This window comes from Lissotriton vulgaris, chromosome 2_1, assembly GCF_964263255.1.
Source record: "Lissotriton vulgaris chromosome 2_1, aLisVul1.2, whole genome shotgun sequence".
Classification (NCBI taxonomy): Eukaryota; Metazoa; Chordata; class Amphibia; order Caudata; family Salamandridae; genus Lissotriton; species Lissotriton vulgaris.
The window spans coordinates 722,973,762-722,992,844 of NC_141687.1; the positions used below are offsets into that span (position 1 = coordinate 722,973,762).

Here is a 19,083-nt window from a genome sequence, read left to right on the forward strand (position 1 = left end):
ACAACATCATAGGGTAATTAGGGCATCGAGAAGTGAATTCTATCAGCGTCTCTGCGTCGGCTCTGCATCCTTTAGTTCTGGCCAAATCACTTAATCTCCCCGTGTCTACCAAAAATGAATGTGTCATTGTGTAACATAGCTAGTGCGTATGTAAAGCTCTCCCGTACCTTTGGTCGATCTCCCGCTATATACAAAACTGCAAAAATAAAACAAGAAAGACGAGACCACGAAAATAGCACTTCATTGGCTAACTCTGTAAAGTGGCGCTAATGTGTAAAGTGACACCGGGTCCGAGTAGTGTGCTTTAAGGGGGGGTGTCGGAAATGGTTCTAATGAAAATGAGATGAGGAGTGAACGTACGCACAAAGTACGTCTCGGTTCACAGCAAACAAGATACAAAGCTTTGTAACCTGATGCAAAACAGATGGCAGGCTGCGCGCGCTGCAGAGACTGCTGACTTTGGAGCTGGAGAACAGGGTTGGAGCCACTGCGTGGGCTGCATTATTTAATTATTTAAAAATAAACAGCGATGAGGGAGGGTGGGGAGAGACCAATTTAAAAAATAATACACATGGAGGGGGAGACAGATACAATAAAAAAACACTGTTGTGACTGGCAAATGTAACATCTGAAACCAAGAGAAACAAACGGTGCGAGGAGGTGGCTCAAAATAACGCTGCTGACTTTAGAACAGGAAAACAGGGTTCGAGCCTGGGTGTGGGCTGCATCATTAAGCCGCTGCCATGCTCATGACAGCTCCACGCTATCATGAGCCACGGGCGGTGTGTGCTCATGATGGTGTGGAGCTGTCATTCAACTGCCACTCCGCCGACGAGGCACTAATCCCCCGCCTGTGTGGGCGAATTAGTGAGTGGGTGGGGTCATGATGGCATGGAGCCCCTGTGCCACTGCACCTGCTGCACCATTCAAATCATGGCCCCAGTGCCTGCAAGGTAACGGCACTTGTCAGTGCTTGTTTAGTAGTAAAATATAGTAATAATCGGTGTCTAGTCCGTTTCCTAGATCGTTTGGCCCCTGTGCCACCCTACTGCACCCAAATCTACTCCATTTTCCTCTATCCTACTGCAATCTACCCCAGTCTACCAAACTTCACTCCAATTTACCCCACTGCACCCCAATACACTGCAGTCTACCCCACTGCAATGTACTGCAGTCCACTCCAGCTGCCCCTGTCCACTCCAGTCTACCCACGTCTCTCCAATCTACCCCACCAACTCCAATTGAAACCAACACACTCCAATCAACACCCAAAAATCCTACTTCAATCCAATTTCCACTCCAATCTATCCCCCTCCACTCCACTGTACCCCACCCCACTCTAATCTATCCCACTCCAATATGCCCCACTTCACTTCCCTTCACACCACTCCATCCTACCAATATCTACCCCTCTCCAATCTACCCCAATCTACACCTCTCTAGTTCAGTCTACCTCAACCCGCTCCAATATTCCCAGGGCAGCTGGAAATATGAGGCAGGAAAGGGCCAAATTATGTGCAGGGTTAAATAAATTATGCGGCAAGAAAAGGAAAATTATGCCGCACATTTTGTAATAGTATTACTTCTTTATTTCATCATTTTTAAACTTGGTAACACTCTCTTGGCATGGGTTGCACCTCATTTGTACCAGTTTAGCATCCACATTGAGCCATAAGCAACAGAAAGGTGTGCAGTCCACCTTTGCAAAGTACCTTCCGCTGCGAGGCAACACGTGTCATTCATTTATAGTAACTTTTGAACAGTTTGAGCTTTTTTGTTAAAATCTGTAGATCATGCAGCAGAAGATGGATCGTGTGGGAAATCTATAACTATGTGAAAATTGCCGCTACCGCACAATTGCATAATTCCAGTTGCCCTGAATATACCCCATTCTATTCCAGCCTACCACACTACAATCTACCCCACTCCAGTCCAGTTTACTACATTCCTCTCTACCCCACTCCAGAGAACTCCAATCTACCAAACTCCACTACAATCAAGCCAACTCAACCCCAGTCTACCCCACTTCGGCATACCCTACTCAACTCTAATATACAGCAGTCTACTTCATATATGTCCACTCCACTCTACTCTAATCTACCCCTCTCACACCTATCTACTACACTCTACACCACTACAATCTACCTCACTCCACTCTACCCCAGGCTACCCACTCCATTCTACACCACTCCACTCTAATCTACCTACTCCACCCCATCTCACTAACTTTTAGTCATGCTGAACAGCAGCAACTCATATGTACAACATTGCTTAAACACATTGCCAAAAATAAAAGCGCCTCTATAGGCGAGACATATTGGCTTTACCAATTACTTTTTCTTCTTGCTTCCAGGAAATCCTTTCTATTTCCTCTATAGAGCAAATTTAACTCTCAGTGACTAAGAATATCACTACAATGCTCATTCTACCAGGAAGGAAACATTTCTTTGTGTTGCCACGGATATCTTTAAATAAGGAGTGGGTAAAAAAACAGAAGATCTAAGCAGATTCCAAATTTTAAAACATTAAGAGAAGCATTGTTTACTTGTACAGGACTCCTACTTTCAAAGGTGGATTGGGTCAGAGGCACCAAGAATACAGTCCTAGCTGCCCAAATACAGAAACCCAGAAAAGTTGGTTAGGTTTTGTTTAAACATTACTTAATAATCATCTATCCTCAATCTTTGCCTGCGAAAAGTGTGAGGTCTGCATAGGTTTCACATGCTTTTAGCCATTTCAATATGTTAATTTGGGGAGACATGATTTGCTGTATCACCTCTTTAAGTGGATATATTTTCTTGTGCTGTATATGCCATTTGAGAGGGGCATCCTATCCTATCTCTGGTTGTATTTATTACTACGACTTGCAAGGTCTGTAGAGTAATCTGTATGATAGATTATTTCTGTGCATGAAAACAGCCAGAGATGTAGACTGTGTACAAATATCACTCTGACTCCAGATCCAGCCCCAATCACTCCTTTACATAACTCAATCATAAGTTAAACATACTGTAACAAATATACATTGTGTATTCCTGCTGCTGTCTAGACCTAGACAACTGTTGATTTTGTTTGGTGCTACTGTGAGCCACTGACTCCATCCATGTTACATAGGACTACATCTATGACCACGGCTTGAAAGCAATTTATTTTGGCTCAATATACCGTTCCTATTGTAATTCTGTCTTGATCAAAGTCACTATGAAAAAATTGGTGACATTGTTACCATTACTGACTACGCTGAATGTATTAGAAAGCTTGTTTGAATCCAATGGAGGAAGATAAGGAATAAATGCATGCTACCTATGAATGTAATGCAAAATATATATGTAGATTTGTGAGACTATGTGCTTAGGACCCTTGAGGTCCTGGGTGGACTCGTCAAGGAATTACGCAACTTGCTAAAATGAGTTAAGGTGTTATTATTAACGGTTATGACTTAATGATAGTGGAATGTGTGATTGTATGCTGAGGAATAAAGACATACAATTCAGAGCTCCATGTCTGGCATATTCCTTTGGCATGCTCCCAGGATGGGGAAGGTGCTACAACTGGCGATGAGTAGGGGATCTGTGCCCCAAAGAAATGAGACGGCTCTCCCTAAGAGTTTTTAACGCTACAGCAAACTGTTCATGCAAACCACTTGTGCCCAAACTGATAAGAAGCAGTTCAAAGTTGGCGTGTGTGGAATTGAAGCTCAGCTCCAGCCCATATACAGCCCTCAAAAAAGTTGAAGGCCATGTGGGGGAGCGCAATTGACTAGCCTACCAGAATCTGTTGGTAAGGCTGAAAGAAGAAATACTGCATTACGCCATAACGCAGCACCAGTATCTATGCAAAGCAAGCACCAAAGGCAGTGATAACTAGGTACGAAAGTGCAAGCTTACTTACCAGCAAGAGCGAGGGGAGTGTGACACAACCTCAAATTGGGTGTGACGACCAGGCCGGGTTGAGCCACCAAAGCATGCATAGCTGCAAGTGGCATTGAGTGCACCAAAAGGCCTTTAGGGTAGTGATAATGTTTTCAATGGCAGCAGAGGGGTGTGCAAAGTATTGTGTGCCACATTCACAAAACCACCACTGCCAATTGCCACATCAAAGAAGCAGAATATTGGTGCTAGGTGCTGATTCCTTCTAACCGGTACCGTTGCAGCGGCACAGTTCCACATTCAAAATGGCTGAGGAGTACATGAACTTTATTCATCGTAAGATCATTGCTGCTACTAATGCTGATAAGAACATGCTTATCTTCAAAGACATCATTTCAACTCAGTCGTGGAAGAAGCATGCTCAACCTTTTGCTAATGAAGTTAAATTTTAAAACTTAAAAAATGTACAGGATGAACTGTCCGTTACTAAGGAAGGAGTTGTATTAAGAGGTCCAAGAATCATCATACCTGACAGCTTAAGACAGCAGGACATTATGGCCTTGTAGCCACCAAAAATGCCCTAAGAGACCTACTGTGTTTCCTGTCCCTTGATAAGCGAGTAGAGAGAGAAATAATTGAGTGCCATCTTTGCAATTGCCTTTTGCCCACCGTTACGCGGGACCCATTGACAAATGTCTGATCTTCCTGCACATGCCTAGGAAAGAATTGCAGTTGATTTCTTTAGGCCTTAAGAAAACGGACATCATCTCATGGTAGTCATTGATAAGTATTCTTGTTTTCCTTTAGCAGAGGAATTAATGTCAGCTATCCATGACAAGGTCATTGAGCGGCTGGATGATATCTTTGCAGCGTGGGGTATCCCCACCGTTCACAAATCTGACAGTGGCTCCCTATTTAATAGCAAAGAATTCACAGAATTTCTGGTCAGTCTAAATGTCAAGCATCAAAAAAGCACACCTATGTGCCCCCAAACGAATGGTGTTGTGGGACGGTTTATGGATACCCCCAAATTTGTAAGTCAATGAGCATCTATGGAGGGAATCAAGTTAAACCAAGACCTATGTCAAACCCTTCATGCCTATCGCTCAACTTCTCACTCCACAACTGGTGAGAGTCCTGCCTCTGTGCTATTTGGGAGAGCTATTGTAACTAAACTGCCCCTGTGCACAGTTGATTGATACTTGAATGTGGAGAAGGTTTGTGTCATGAACATGTTCCCACAGCTGGGTCTTCTGTATTATAATACACATAAAGTGAACAGGGAAAAGGGCTTTACCAAAGTATACTTTTTTTATTCTGTTTATATTTGACATATGTACTGAACTTTCTTTGAAATGATTTGATCTGTTATGTTATTGAAACTATTTATTCTAATGTTCTTGTTTTTTGAAACTAAAGGATGTCATCAGAAGGAATAGAAGGCTGTAGAATGATACCACCATCACAACGGGCTCGAAGCAGTAGTGCGGAGATTAAAGTCCCACATACTCGAATGGATGATGAAGCTGCAATCCAGGTGGTCATTCATGACATTCCATGTTTTTTTCAACATTATCACTGTTATTTATTTTTCATTCTCTGTGTCCAATATTCCATTTACTTAATTTTGCACTGTCTTGCATTTATATTGTAACCTTAACCCCTTCCATGCTCATGACGAGCCCAGTTCGTCATGAGTCACAGTGGAGCTGTGCTCATGACGAGTTGGGCTTGTGATAATGGCCGCGGCCCGGCACACGCGCGATTGATTCCCCGCCTGTGCGGGAGAATTAATCAGTGGGCGGGTTTGTGACGAGCCCAGCTCGTCATGAGCACAGGCCCCCTTCCCAGCCCCCCCCCGCACCGTGGGTGAATTACCCCACCGCGAAGGGGTTAAAGAGAAATAGAGGAGCCACAAACATCAGCTGCCAATGCCTTTTTTAACAGAACAAAAACAATCTTTAACTAGCAAAAAAGGGCATGAAGCTCAAAGCAACACGTTTTAGCGGGGCTCAAGAAAATGCATCCTTTCACTAACAATCCTCCTCCAATTCTTACGGGTGACTAGACCACTGGCTCACACCATAAATATTGTTGCCAGTGGCAGTTAAAGGTGTCCTTGCTGTATGGCATCAAGTACTATTACCAAGGCTCATATGAATGTTACCACCAATGGGTGTTCTTGTATAGTGTGTGGGTAAGTAATATTGTGGTATGAACAGGAGGACACAGGACCAGTAATGTGATGGGTAACTTCACCAACACTGGTGGTGTCATCAAGTTCCTTCACCTCACAGATTTGCTTTTTATATCCAGTGGTTGGGTGTTGGAGAGATCAGATACCATCGGGTTCAAGCATCACAGGTAGCTAAAAGAGGCAGTGGTACACAGTGAATGGGTAACAGAGAACGTGTGCACCCTGTGCACACGTTCAGTATGTCAGCAATGGCCTTTTCATTCATTTCCGTGCAGACAGTGGGAAATGATGGGGTCTCATATAGAATGTTACCATGTTCAAGGCAAGATAGCTGCTTCTTAGATGTTGTTCCTATGTGGTCATGGTAGTACGCCCAAACCTCAGGGAAAACATCTGTTTATGCCAGGGTTTGTGGTGTGTTAAGGAGTTTCATCCCCACTATTCCTTATTCCCAGGCTGACGGTATAGCTCAGATAGTTTATTCCACTTTTCACTGATGAGAAGGAGAGCATCTGATTGAAACATTAATACGTTGCTTATGTCTGTTGGGACCATTAGTACATGCTCCACCTCTGCAATTCTACATTGCAGGTGTAAATGTAACTCCTCTACATGAGCACTAACATGAGTGTATGTGTGCCGGGCAGCAAAATATCAGGTGGATCACTGTGAACTGTAATGAACAAGGGCTGAGTATCAGAAATCACGTTCCTCCTCAATTGCTACTCAAACTGCATTTCACAGTTTCAGTTTATTGTGAACGACGTAATCTGAGGCATTTAGAAATAGCAGAACACCCACAAGGGTGATGGAATTTGGAATTGTCAATCTTGCTCTGCTGTTTCTTAAGGGACTATGGGCCAGGTGTACGAAAAGAAATTACATTTCCTAAAAGACCGAATATCAATTTCGGTCCGATAAGAAATGCAATACTGCCTTTCAATATGCACAAAGGCCTAAACGTGGTCATACAATACGATTTTGTTATATTGTACTAGCTTGTATTATTCTAGCCTGTGTTATGGTACTTATGATGTACCTGCATTCTATCCATTAGGTCATCATACAGTAGATGGTGTCAGTTTAACCAGCTGCGTCTGGTAGGGATCGTTCTGTGTTTCTCCTGACAATAAAGATGCATCAAGAATTCAAGGAATTCCAATCTTGTTATTTATAACATTTTTGGCGACGCTCAGACGCAGTGGAGAGGTGAAGGTGGAGATAGACCAACACAGGATAACGAACTCGGCGTGCAAAATAAAGAAGAGAGATGAAATAGAAGGAATTGAATGTAAAACAAAGAAGAAGCTCAGCAAAAACAACCTTGAGTAATTTTAAGTGCTTAAATTGCGGGAGTATCGACTATTTGCCATTGGCTATTCGGGCAAGCTTGGAGAGAAAAGAATGCGTCAAGCAGTGTTTAAATTTGAAAATCCCAAGCTGTTCAGCTCGGCTGTCGCATGAAACAAAGCGGAGCAAAAGACTGTTCATTTATGCTGGCAGAAGCGTAAGCAGAATAATTTCGGCGGCATAATTATTGGAAAAATATCAATCCGCTAAAGTAAAGACTATTCTGACATTGAGTAAACGGCGCAGCTTAGAACACGAACTGCGCGTGCTAATAGAGTGAGTGATGCACATTGTGAGCACGAGCACAGGCTGAAAACGGATATCGCTTACTTTGTTTATCGATCACATGTTTTGCGGCGAAATTTGTAGATATTTAATTTGAATGTTATCTCGGCGTGACAAGGAACATCCCACTTTATAAAAGGAAGTAATAAATTACTCACGAGGTTGCTGAAGCTTGTTTTACCAAGCAAGCTAACTAGTGATTGGCCGATTGGATCTGAAGAGAAAAGTGTGCCCTGATTGGATGATAATATATCTGTAATTCCAGTGCTGAAATTGAAGATAGAAGAAAAAAAGGACAACGCTGCCACCCTGTGGGCAGTTGCAGAAATTGAAATTACATGGTTGTTTCACAAAAGGAAATTTAACTTGTGAATAAATTATTTAGAATTGCACGGAAACGATTTAAAATTCAAAGAAGTCAAGATGATGAATGTCAGCAATGCAATTGCTGTTCCGCCACCTTTCTTGATGGTTCCAGGTGAGCCATCAATAGAATGGGAAGAGTGGATAGAGAGTTTTGAGAATTATTTGGTGGCATTAGACGGAACGAAATTTCCTGCTGTGAGAAAGAGGGCCTTGCTGCTGCGGTCTCTAGGGAAAGAAGGTCAGCATATCTTAAAATACTTACCATCAGAAGTAAATGTGCAAGGAGAAACAATAGAAGATGTTTATAAAGAAGCAGTGCTGAGGTTGCGGTCAATAGATGATTTTGTGGTGAGGCGAAGAGAGTTATCTGCGAAATGTGAATTCGGTCAAATGCGAGACGAAATGATAAGAGACCAATTAATTGTACAATGTGCATGCAAGAAGACTCAAGAAAGATTATGGGCAGCAAGTAACCCCTCACTGAAGGATGGCATAGCTATAGCAAAGGTGGTGGAAAAATCGGAGAAATGTATGAGGGTGATGATAGTGCAGGTGGAAAAAATTGGCCTCAGAGGCAGTGGAGTAAACCCCCAGCGAAAGGGATTTCTAAACAGTGCACAAGATGTGGGAGAACTTACCATCAAGCTGACTCAAAAATGTGCTTTGCGGTGGGAAAAGAATGTTTAAAGTGTGGGAAAAGAGGACATTTGGCTAGAATGTGTAAAATGCAAACTAGTAAAACAAATGCAGTAGAGGACACACAATCTACTTACAGAGTCATAGTAGTGGAGGATGCACAAGAAGTGGCCGGAGTAGAAGGGGATGAGCGTAGGAGAGTGCGTCCTAAAGCTGATTTTGTCATCAATGGAAAGAACGTGTCTCTAATGGTGGACACAAAGTCACTTTACACCATTGTTCCAATGAAATTGTTTAAAGAGACTTGGCCAGAGCAAGTTCTATCTCAGACGGGTGTTGCGTTGAAATCATATCAAGGAAATGTTATTCCTGCCTTGGGATGGGTAGATGCTGATATTCGATTTCAAGATAGGATGACTCAGGGTAAACTATATGTGGCAGAGGAAGGTCCGCCTATCTTGGGTTGGCCACATCAGTTTGATCTGGACATTAAAATTGACCCGAAGTCTGATTTTCCAGTTATGGCCATTCAGAAGTTAGGCTTGGATGATATTTTGAAACAACTTGAAAATGTTTTTGAACAAAGGTTGGGTCAGTTCAAGGGATATGAACATGAGATAAAGTTGAGAGAAAACTCTGTGCCAGTTAGACATCTTGCAGGGAGGGTGCCTATAGCTGCTAGAGAGAAGGTGAAGGAAATTATACAACAGTTATTGGATGACAAGCTCATTGAACCTGTGGAGTCCACGGATTGGTTATCTCCGGTCGTTATCACGAGGAAGCCTGATAGTTCACTAAGATTCTGTGTGGACTTGAGAGGCCTGAACCAAAATGTAATCATGGACAAATTTCCTCTCCTTAACATTAATGAGTTAGTGCTGATGTTGAATGGTGCAAATTTGTTACAAAACTAGATATGAGAAGTGCATATCATCAGGTCACTTTAAGTCACCAGTCAAGGAGTATGACATCATTTATTACTGGTGAGGGGACATTTAGGTTTTGTAGGCTTCCGTTTGGCTTATGCTCAGCGGCAAGCGTGTTTCAGAGGTTGATGAATTCAGTTCTTTCTGGGGAGAAGAAAGCAGTGGTGTTCCAAGATGATGTGTTGGTGTTTGGGGCAACTGAGGAAGAGCATAACATCTCCTTAAAAAGAGTCCTGGAATGTATAGATAGGGCTGGCTTTATTTATTTATTTTATTTATTTAGGTTTCTTTTATAGCGCAGGAATTCGATCTCCGAGGAGATATCTCCGCGCTGTGTTGTTCCGAAGATAAGCCAAGACCGAGAGTTTGTATGACATGACTAAGATTGCTGGGTAGGAAACGGGTACGTCTTCAGACATTTTCTAAAATTGACACGGTTGGAGTTTCGTCTTAAGAGGAGGGGTAGTGAATTCCATAAAGTAGGACCTCTAAATGCAAGGGCTCGGCCTCCTTGCCTTTCTCTTTTGATCCTAGGGATTTGTAGCAGGGCTTGATTTCCAGATCTTAATGTTCTTCCTGGTTGATAGGGTTGAAAGATTTCAGTTAGATACCTAGGGCCAGTTCCATACAAGCGTTTATGAATAGTACAACATATTTTAAATTGTACTCTGACGTATAGGAAGCCAGTGAAGCTTGTTTAGTAGGGGATATGAGGGGGATCTGGCAGTAGCATTGAGGATCAGTCTAGCGGCGGTATTTTGAACAACCTGTAGCCTCTTCAGTTGTTCGTCATTAGCTGATATAAGCAATCCATTGCAGTAGTCAAGCCTACTCATAACTAAAGTCTGCACTAATGTTCTCCGATGATGGACTGCTAGGTAAGGAAAAACCCTTCTGAGTAGGCCAATGACTCTCATACAGGTTCCCGTGACCTGTGTGGCATGATCTTTTAACACCAATGATTGATCAAGCTTGACACCCAGATTTTTCACACTTTCCTTGGGACAGGGAGCTCAACCCAGTTCTGGAGGCCACCACTCAGGTGACCAGAGGAGTGGGGCATTTCCAAAGAGCATGACCTCCGTCTTGCCCACATTGCATTGCAGGCAATTGGAGGTCATCCATCCGGCTATGGCTCTCATTCCAGCCGCGAAGGAATTCCTTACTGCAGCAGTCATATTTTGGAATGGGAACAGCAGCTGGGTGTCGTCTGCGTAGGATATTGGTGTGAACCCATATTTCCTTGCAACATTCGCCAGGGGGGCCACATACACATTGAATAATGTGGGGCTTAGGCATGAGCCCTGTGGAACCCCCTTTGTGAGCTCCCTAAAGGTGGAGTGGTGGGAGCCCAGGCGAACATTTTGGGATCGGTTGGAGATGAAACTTTTCAACCATGATAGAGCAGTTCCCTGCACTCCTAACCTTGCATAGGGAAAAGTGCAAATTCTTGACAAGGGAGGTGGAATATCTGGGTCATTTAGTCACAAGTGAGTGGATTAAACCTAAAGACAATTTAGTCAGTGTGATTGTCAATGCTAAGGCTCCTCACAATAGAGATTCATTAGATTCATTGAGGTCTTTCATGGGCCTTGTTGAATATTATGCAAAGTTTGTATTTGATTTTGCAAGAAAGACTGAGCCGTTGAGGGAATTGTTGAGACGTGGAAGGAAGTTTGATTGGAATGATGAACAGCAGAGATCTTTTGAGTTAGTGAAACATGATATCACACATGCAGGGGTATTGACTCAGTTTGTGTCTGGTCTGGAGTGTGTGTTGACTGTAGATGCGGGTGGTATGGGGATTGGAGTGGTTTTTGCATAGAAACATTGGAAGCAAGAGAAGACTGTGGCTTTTGCGTCACAGTCGTTGTCTGAGGTTGAAAGGAATTATGCTGTAATTGAGAGGGAGGCGTTAGCAGCGGCATGGGCCACAAATTATTTCAGAGTGTTTTTATGGGGTAGTACGTTCATACTCCGCACTGATCATAAACCCCAGTTGAAAGTTTTAGGACCAGTTGGTATTAAGAATTGTTCAGGACGGTTGGCTCGGTTAGCGGTGAAGTTGCAAGAATTTGATTGTAAATTAGAGTATTTGTCAGGTTGGAAGAACAGAGTTGCGGATTGTTTGTCACGTTTACCAGATTGTAGTAAAAAAGTCCTTGATTTACAGACGGAAGAGGTAGTGGCGAATGTGGACGATGCTGTGGAGACTTACGCAGGCGCCATACAAAGTAATACGTGGTATACCCATATGCAGCAGGATGTTGTTTTGTCTGGTGTTGTGAGAATGATCAAGGATGGTGCCAGGAGAGAAGGTTCGTTACCTGATGGTGTGAGACAATTTGTGAAGGTTATAGATGAGTTGGCTGTAACTCCTGATGGTACAGTTATGAGGAATGACAAGTGTGTGCCTCCATGTGGTCTACGGAGAAGGTTGATTGATTTGGCACATGAAGGACATATGGGGCAAACCATGATGATCAAAAGGATTTAGACGAACTATTGGTGGCCGAATATGGATTCAGATGTAAAGGAATGGGTGGAGAAGTGTGAAGCTTGTAGAGAATCTGAGAATCGCTTAAGAGTAGGTCTGGGAAGTTCAAGAGAGCAACAGCATATTACCAATGCGGAAAAAGTATGGGAGAAGGTTTGCATTAATTTTATTGGTCCATTTGCATTTTTGCCACAGTCTCAAAAGTTTGCTCTTGTTTTAGTGGATGTAAAATCGAAATGGATTGAAGTGGCTTTTATGAGTTCAGTAACTACTGCAACCACTTTTGCTGTTTTAACAGAAATTTTTAAGAGGAAGCGTTTTCCTTCTGTTATCTTATCTGATAATGGCACACAATTGAGATCTTATGAGATGGAAGAATTTTTAAATTCAGTTGGTGTCAAGCGTTCATTATACAACCCACAGGGCAACGGCTTAGTTGAGCGCATGAATAGAATGGTAAAAGGGACTATGCAGTTGGCTTATAATTCACACATGGATGTGGTGAGTGCTGTTTCTGAGATGTTGTGGGCTTACAGGACAACAATAAACTGTGATTTAGGTTTGAGTCCATTTGATATGATGCGTGGTAGAGTGGCAGGGACAAAATTGTTTCCAGCATGGATGCGTGCTAAGAAAAAACAAAAAGAAGAACATTTATCATTAGGTAAGAATGATAAGTGTTTTATCAATCTTGGTGATTGGGTTAGGGTTAAACCTGGTCTCAACACTAATTTTCTGAATAAGTTCAGAGGCCCGTTCAAAGTGAAAGCCGTTGGTGGGAATTGGGTGAGATTAATGAATGGACAGACCTGGAATTTGAGGCGAGTTGATCAAAGAAAGAATGGAAGGTGTAAATTTGATATGGAGGGAAAATGTGAAAAGATAGGTGGGTCACCTTGGATGATGATGGGCGATGAAGAATTTTCTGGAAATAGTGACTATGCGGGATACAAGGGGGCTGTTTTAGATCGGGAGGTGAGACAAAGTGATGATGGAAGGAGAGGAGATGAGTTAGTTGTATCTTCTCGCGTTTTGAGACAGGTTGGGAAAAGGCGAGCTCCACAGTATCTTAAAGACTACTTAGTGTCTGTTTGATTTATTTTTTATTTTTTCCTACTTTTGTTCTTTTCTTTTAATCTGTTTTTTTTAGTGTAAGATGGGGAGATATGTTATTGTATTATTCTAGCCTGTGTCATGGTACTTATGATGTACCTGCATTCTATCCGTTAGGTCATCATACAGTAGATGGTGACAGTTTAACCAGCTACGTCTGGTAGGGATCGTTCTGTGTTTCTCCTGACAATAAAGATTCATCAAGAATTCAAGGAATTCCAATCTTGTTATTTGTAACCGATTTCTACCCAGTTGAAATCACATTTTGCATTTCCCTAAATAGGATATCGCAAATAGGGATTTCCGAGCACATGTACAAAGCATTACCTAAATGCGAAATTGGCATTCAGGACATGGTGTTGCCATTGACTCCAAGTCGATGGTAACCATGTGCAATTTTTTTTAAATGCACCAAAAATGCTTTTTTTAAAGTGCCATGTAGCATGCACATGCCCCTAGGGCATTTGTGCGCTTTACATGTGCAACTCTTTTTTTTGGGGTGCATTTAAGGGTGCCTAAGGCCCATAGGCTCCCTTGGTTTTGCATTTCTTTATTTGTGATTTCCTATTAGGAAGTTGCTAATTTATAAATGCAAAATCATTCGTACCTATGGGCCTTTTGAAACAAATGGTTTTGCATTTTCTAAATACTCCGTAGGAATCGCTGTTATGATATCTTTATTTTTGTACATTCCATTTTGCATTTCCTAAATAGTGTTTTTTTTTAAAGATTCGCTATTTAGGAAATGCAAACTGGAAGTTTCGTACATATGGGCCAAAGTGTTGCTTGAGTCTCCTGTAGCCTCAGTGACTACTAATCTCTCCCCAGATTAAAGTGTTGCTTGAGTCTCCTGTAGCCTCAGTGACTACTAATCTCTCCCAGATAGTTGAGGGGAAGAGCTGTTCTGATAGAAGTTCTGTTAGTTCTGGTTCCTGCCAAGCCAGGCCCTGATCCAGGAATGTGTGTTCGTGTACTAATCAATTGCTCACCTTGTTGGGAGGGGAAAGGAGTAAGTAGAACCGGCAGTGCAAAAAGGTTAGAGGACTTCATTCAGTGAGCACACGTAGTACAGAAGAATGTTGAAAAAGCAGTTTTAGTTTTTAACATATAAAAGGTATGGGGCACCAACTGACCACTAAATGTTCCGGATTGCAATACATTCTAGATCTCGTACGTTGGTGTAGTGATGATTGCATTCATAAGAAATAGCATAATGTATTGTTTTCTTATAATATGAATATTTAGTATTTTAATTAATTGACATTTTACATTTTCACTAATGTAATTCGAAATAATTCAATGATTAAACAAAGCGTCACTTGTATTTTCATAAATTTTGGGCTGGGGATTTTACCTCCTTTATTGGAGTTTTGTCTTTTTTTATATAGATTGCAGTTCTTTATTATTTTTCTCAAGTTACATTATATGAAACACGCAGAGATGATAATGCACATGAACCTAGTACATAGTGTTAAAATAGAAGTAAAGAAGAGAAACTCCCATTGTAGGAAGAGAAGACGACTAGAAGTCTAAATCAAATTGAACATCCAAAGAACCCTCACACGGGCAGACAAAACCAATTGTATTAGGTAGAGGTGAACGATGGGTGTGGAAAGAGATGTCCATTTGGAAGAGTAACTCCTCGCAATCTGGCCACCCCTCCGTATCGTCCACCCCACTGTAAAGTCATGATCACACAACCGATCTTCTTGTGATTTATGTATTTCAGAGTTGTGCATTGGCTGGCGCTAGTCGATTCTGAGATGATTGTCTTAACATCCACACCTGTTCTAGAATGGGCTTATTTATGGTTATGGGGTTGTGTAGCGGATTTCTAGTAGCGTAACATCTCCACTTTTGCTACCGCTAAAGCTGTGGAGAGCCATCTTTGGTATGAATGAGTAGAGATGGTAAGACAAAAGTATCATGTAGTACAGCCTGTCTTTGATTTTTATTGCAAAACATCAAGTCCTTTTTCCCCATAATATGGAAACTTTCCAAGTCCTAGAACCTTCTTTAATCACTTATAACATAACTTCAAAAGGAGGGTCTTGTAGTCAGTCAGTCTGAGTCAGTAAAACTTTACTTGGTTGACGAGAACCATAATGGTACATACTTAAAATAACACAGTATTACACCAGTCACACTTATATCACATATTATCCAAAAAGAGATTCAGCACTCACAAAAAAATACAATATACAAATCGTAGACATTAGAAAAATCAGTTAAAACCGTTAAGGCACCTTCAGGAGGTAACCTTTTAGCATGTATAAACACAGTACACTGCAGCTAAAGATTAACATCATAAACCATTCACATAAACTAATCTCCTGTTCTCTTGTGAATTTAGATAACTTTCCAGCTAAAAGCAGACTATGGGTCATATGTATCAAGCAGTCATTTTGCGATTCTCAAATAGCGATTGTTTGCAAATCGCTATTTGAGAATCGCAAAATGCTATGTATGTAGGATTCTGATAGATACATCTGCCAGTGGATTCCTCACCTTGTGAATATCCCCTGCGCAGCAGCCAATCGGAAACTTTTGTAGCTCTCCACGCCGGCGAGGTCATGAACGACCTCACAGAGGGTACGACTCAGCTAGCGACCCCGCTGACCCCACTGGATCCATAATAGGGCCTCGTCGGCGTGATGACGTCAGTTCCCTTTTTTCCCGCCGTCGATGCCAACGGTTTTTTGGGACTCTCCGTAGTTACATTGTTATTACTAGTGTTCTCGTCTGTTCTTCTTGTTTCCTTTCTAAGATGTCAGGAAGAAAGTCTGGTTTCAAGCCCTGCAGGGAGTGCGGGAAGCAAATGTCCATCACTGACCCGCATCAGGACTGTGTATGGTGCTTGTCTTTTGATCACGACGTCAAAGAATGTGCGTGCTGCAGGAAGATGAACCCGAAGGCATTGAAGGAAAGGGAGGCGAAGTTGTTTATGGCCAAGATGAAGAAGAAGGAAAAGGAGGCGAGTAAAAGAAAATCAAGATCGAGCTAGAGGTCTCGTTCTGAATCCAGGTCGGGTTCAAAGTCTGCTTCGGGGCATTCGAAGTCGAAAAGACATAAGAAGAAGAAGCACTCTTCGATGCGCCACTCTGATAAAGAACCGGCGCCGAAGTCATCTTCTCCTCTGCGTCACAGAGATGACGTCGATCCTTTGCATTCGGATCCGGCTTCACTGGTGAAGGTGGTGACTTCCGAAGTCGAGGTCTCTCGATCTCCGACGCCGGCTCCCTCGGATTCGATTCACTCTCAGGATCTAGATGAGGTTGAGCCAGAGCATGAAGATCAGGAGCAGCCTGAGGAGGTTCCTTTATCGGCCCGGCTGGCCCGACTCCAGGAACACCGGCTTCGGAGGCGGCGCCGGGTAATTATCCTCCATTCCCGGCTCCAGGTCAGGACCCATCACATTACCTTAACACAATGTATGGCGTCTTTGCGAGGGCTATGTACCCCTCTGGTGCACCTGCGGGTCCCATGGGTCCTTTTGCCTTTAATTTGGGTGTTCCCAAGGCATATGCCCAGGCAACGTTAATGCCCTTTATGCCAGCGACGCCGTCCTGGAACTTTCCCGTGCCGAGGGCCCCGGCGCCGTATCGGGAATCTACGGCACCGTATAGGGAATCTCCGGTGCCGTCTGGTCGTCCTCGTTTGGAGTCTGTGGCGCCGTTGGATCCGCGTTCTACACCGGTCCAGAGGCCAACGGAGTCAGTTGTGGAGCCATTGACTCCAGCCCCCAGGATCCGCTCCAGGAGGGAGGCCCAGAGGGCTGTATAGGAGGAACGCAATCGGCAGGAGATGGAGGAAGGTGAACTTCCTGAATCTGAGGACTATTTTGCGTAGTTAAAGGACGCAAGTGACCTTGATGTCTCGCCTGAGTGGGATTTTTCTCCTGGTCCAGATCCTCCCTCTAAGGATGCAGCTCCCTATCATACGGTGGTGAGAAAGGCTGCAGAGTTATTGGACATTAATCTTCCTTCCACGGAGTTTAAGTCCAATCTTCTGACTGAAGTGTTGCATTCTCCCTCATCTGTGTCAGAACCTCTGTTACCATTTAATGAGGCAATTCTGGAGCCAGTGTTGGAGGTTTGGAAGAAGCCTTTGTCTGCACCTGCGGTCTCCAGGACTATGGCACTGAGATTTAGGGTGGCACCTGAGGATCCAGAGTTTTTATCGCCACACCCTTTGCCTGAGAGCCTTGTAGTTCAGGCGGCTTTCTCAAAGAAGTCTTCAGGGACTTTTCCTCAGGTTACGGCTGACAGGGAGTCAAAGCGCATTGACCAGTCTGCCAAAAAGGTATTCTCATCTGCAAGCATGGCACTAAAATCTACAAATGCGACTTGTTTGATGGGAAGGTATATCCATGCCTTGATGGACTCTTCTAAACAGTTGCTATCAAAACTGTCTGATGAAGATAGGAAGTACTTTCAGGAGGTTTTGGACGATACCCAGGCTGCTGCACGTCAGGTCATCCAGAGCGGCCTAGATTTGGCTGACTCAATGGCAAGGATTATGGGCTCTGCAGTAGCTACGAGAAGGGGGGCTTGGTTGAACTCGTCACTTTTCTTCTGATGTGCAGGCTACTCTGTTGGACTTGCCATTTGTTGGAACAGGACTTTTCGGTAAGAAGGCAGATACCGCTCTTGAGATATTTAAAGATTGCAAGGCCACAGCAAGATCACTTGGCTTGCAGACTCAATCTAGAGGATCCTTTAGAAGGTATAGAGGATTTGGGAAGTCGTCCTTTTGTTCACAAGGGCAGCCTCGTCAACAGCAGCAGCAGCAAGAAAATACGCTGTATAAGTCCTATAGGGGAAGAAGCAGAGGTCGTCCACGAGGTCGTCAACCCTCCTCCTCCTTTTCTTCTACCTCACCCCCTATCACCGCAGCAAAGTAGCCCTAGATTCCCCATTCTCAATCAAATTGGTCCTGTGGGGGGTCGGCTTACCCATTTTCTGCGGGATTGGGAATCTGTCACTACAGACCAATGGGTTCTCAATCTTGTGGCAAATGGGTATACTCTTCCCTTTCGGGAATTTCCTCCGAATTACCCTCCTTGCCAAGGGGCTTGCTCAGAAGAACATCTCCGTCTCCTACAGGAGGAAGTTCTGACCTTGTTAAAGAAAGGCGCGATAGAGGTGGTTCCGGAGCAGGAAAGGGGTCAGGGATGCTACTCCCGGTATTTCCTGATTCCCAAGAAGGATGGCAGGTTGCTTCCAATCCTGGATCTCAGGATCTTGAACCTTTATCTGAAACAAGAGAAGTTCAAGATGCTCACCCATGCGCAGGTTCTTCAAACGCTGTTGGAAGAAGACTGAATGGTGTCGCTCGACTTGCAGGCACGTATTTTCATATTCCGATCCTGGAGTTGCACAGGAAGTATCTCCGCTTCACGGTGGGTTCGCAGCACTCCCAGTTTGCGGTCCTTCTATTTGGAATTACTACTGCTCCTCGAGTCTTTACCAAGATGATGGCAGTGGTGGCAGCACATCTCAGAGGTCGGGGATTCCGGTTTTCCCCTATCTGGACGACTGGCTGATCAAAGCAGAGTCTCCAGAGAAGGTGCTAATCATCTGCACAAGACCACTCAGTTGTTGTACAGGTTGGGTTTTTCGATAAATGTACCCAAGTCTCAACATGTTCATAGGTGCGGGACTGGACACAACGGTTTGTCGTGCATTCCCTCCTCCTCACAGGATTCACAACATACAGGAAATGATTCCTTTATTTTACAATGGAGCGGTTGTTCCAGTCCTGAAGGTCCTTCACTTGCTCGGTCTGTTTGATTCCTGTATTCTCCTGGTCAACCTTTGCCGCTGGCAAATGAGGGCACTCCAG

At 43.5% G+C, this 19,083-nt stretch overlaps 1 protein-coding gene across 4 annotated transcripts in view; it reads left to right on the forward strand.

Annotated features, from left to right (window-relative positions):
* Window positions 1-19,083, forward strand: part of STK33 (serine/threonine kinase 33) — a 1,296,925-nt gene that overhangs the window by 290,553 nt on the left and 987,289 nt on the right. For all 4 annotated transcript variants that reach the window (XM_086956010.1, XM_086956012.1, XM_086956013.1 and 1 more), the window contains one exon: window positions 5,289-5,406. In XM_086956010.1, coding sequence (XP_086812136.1) covers window positions 5,289-5,406 — 118 coding nt within the window. The remainder of the gene's footprint in view (window positions 1-5,288; window positions 5,407-19,083) is intronic.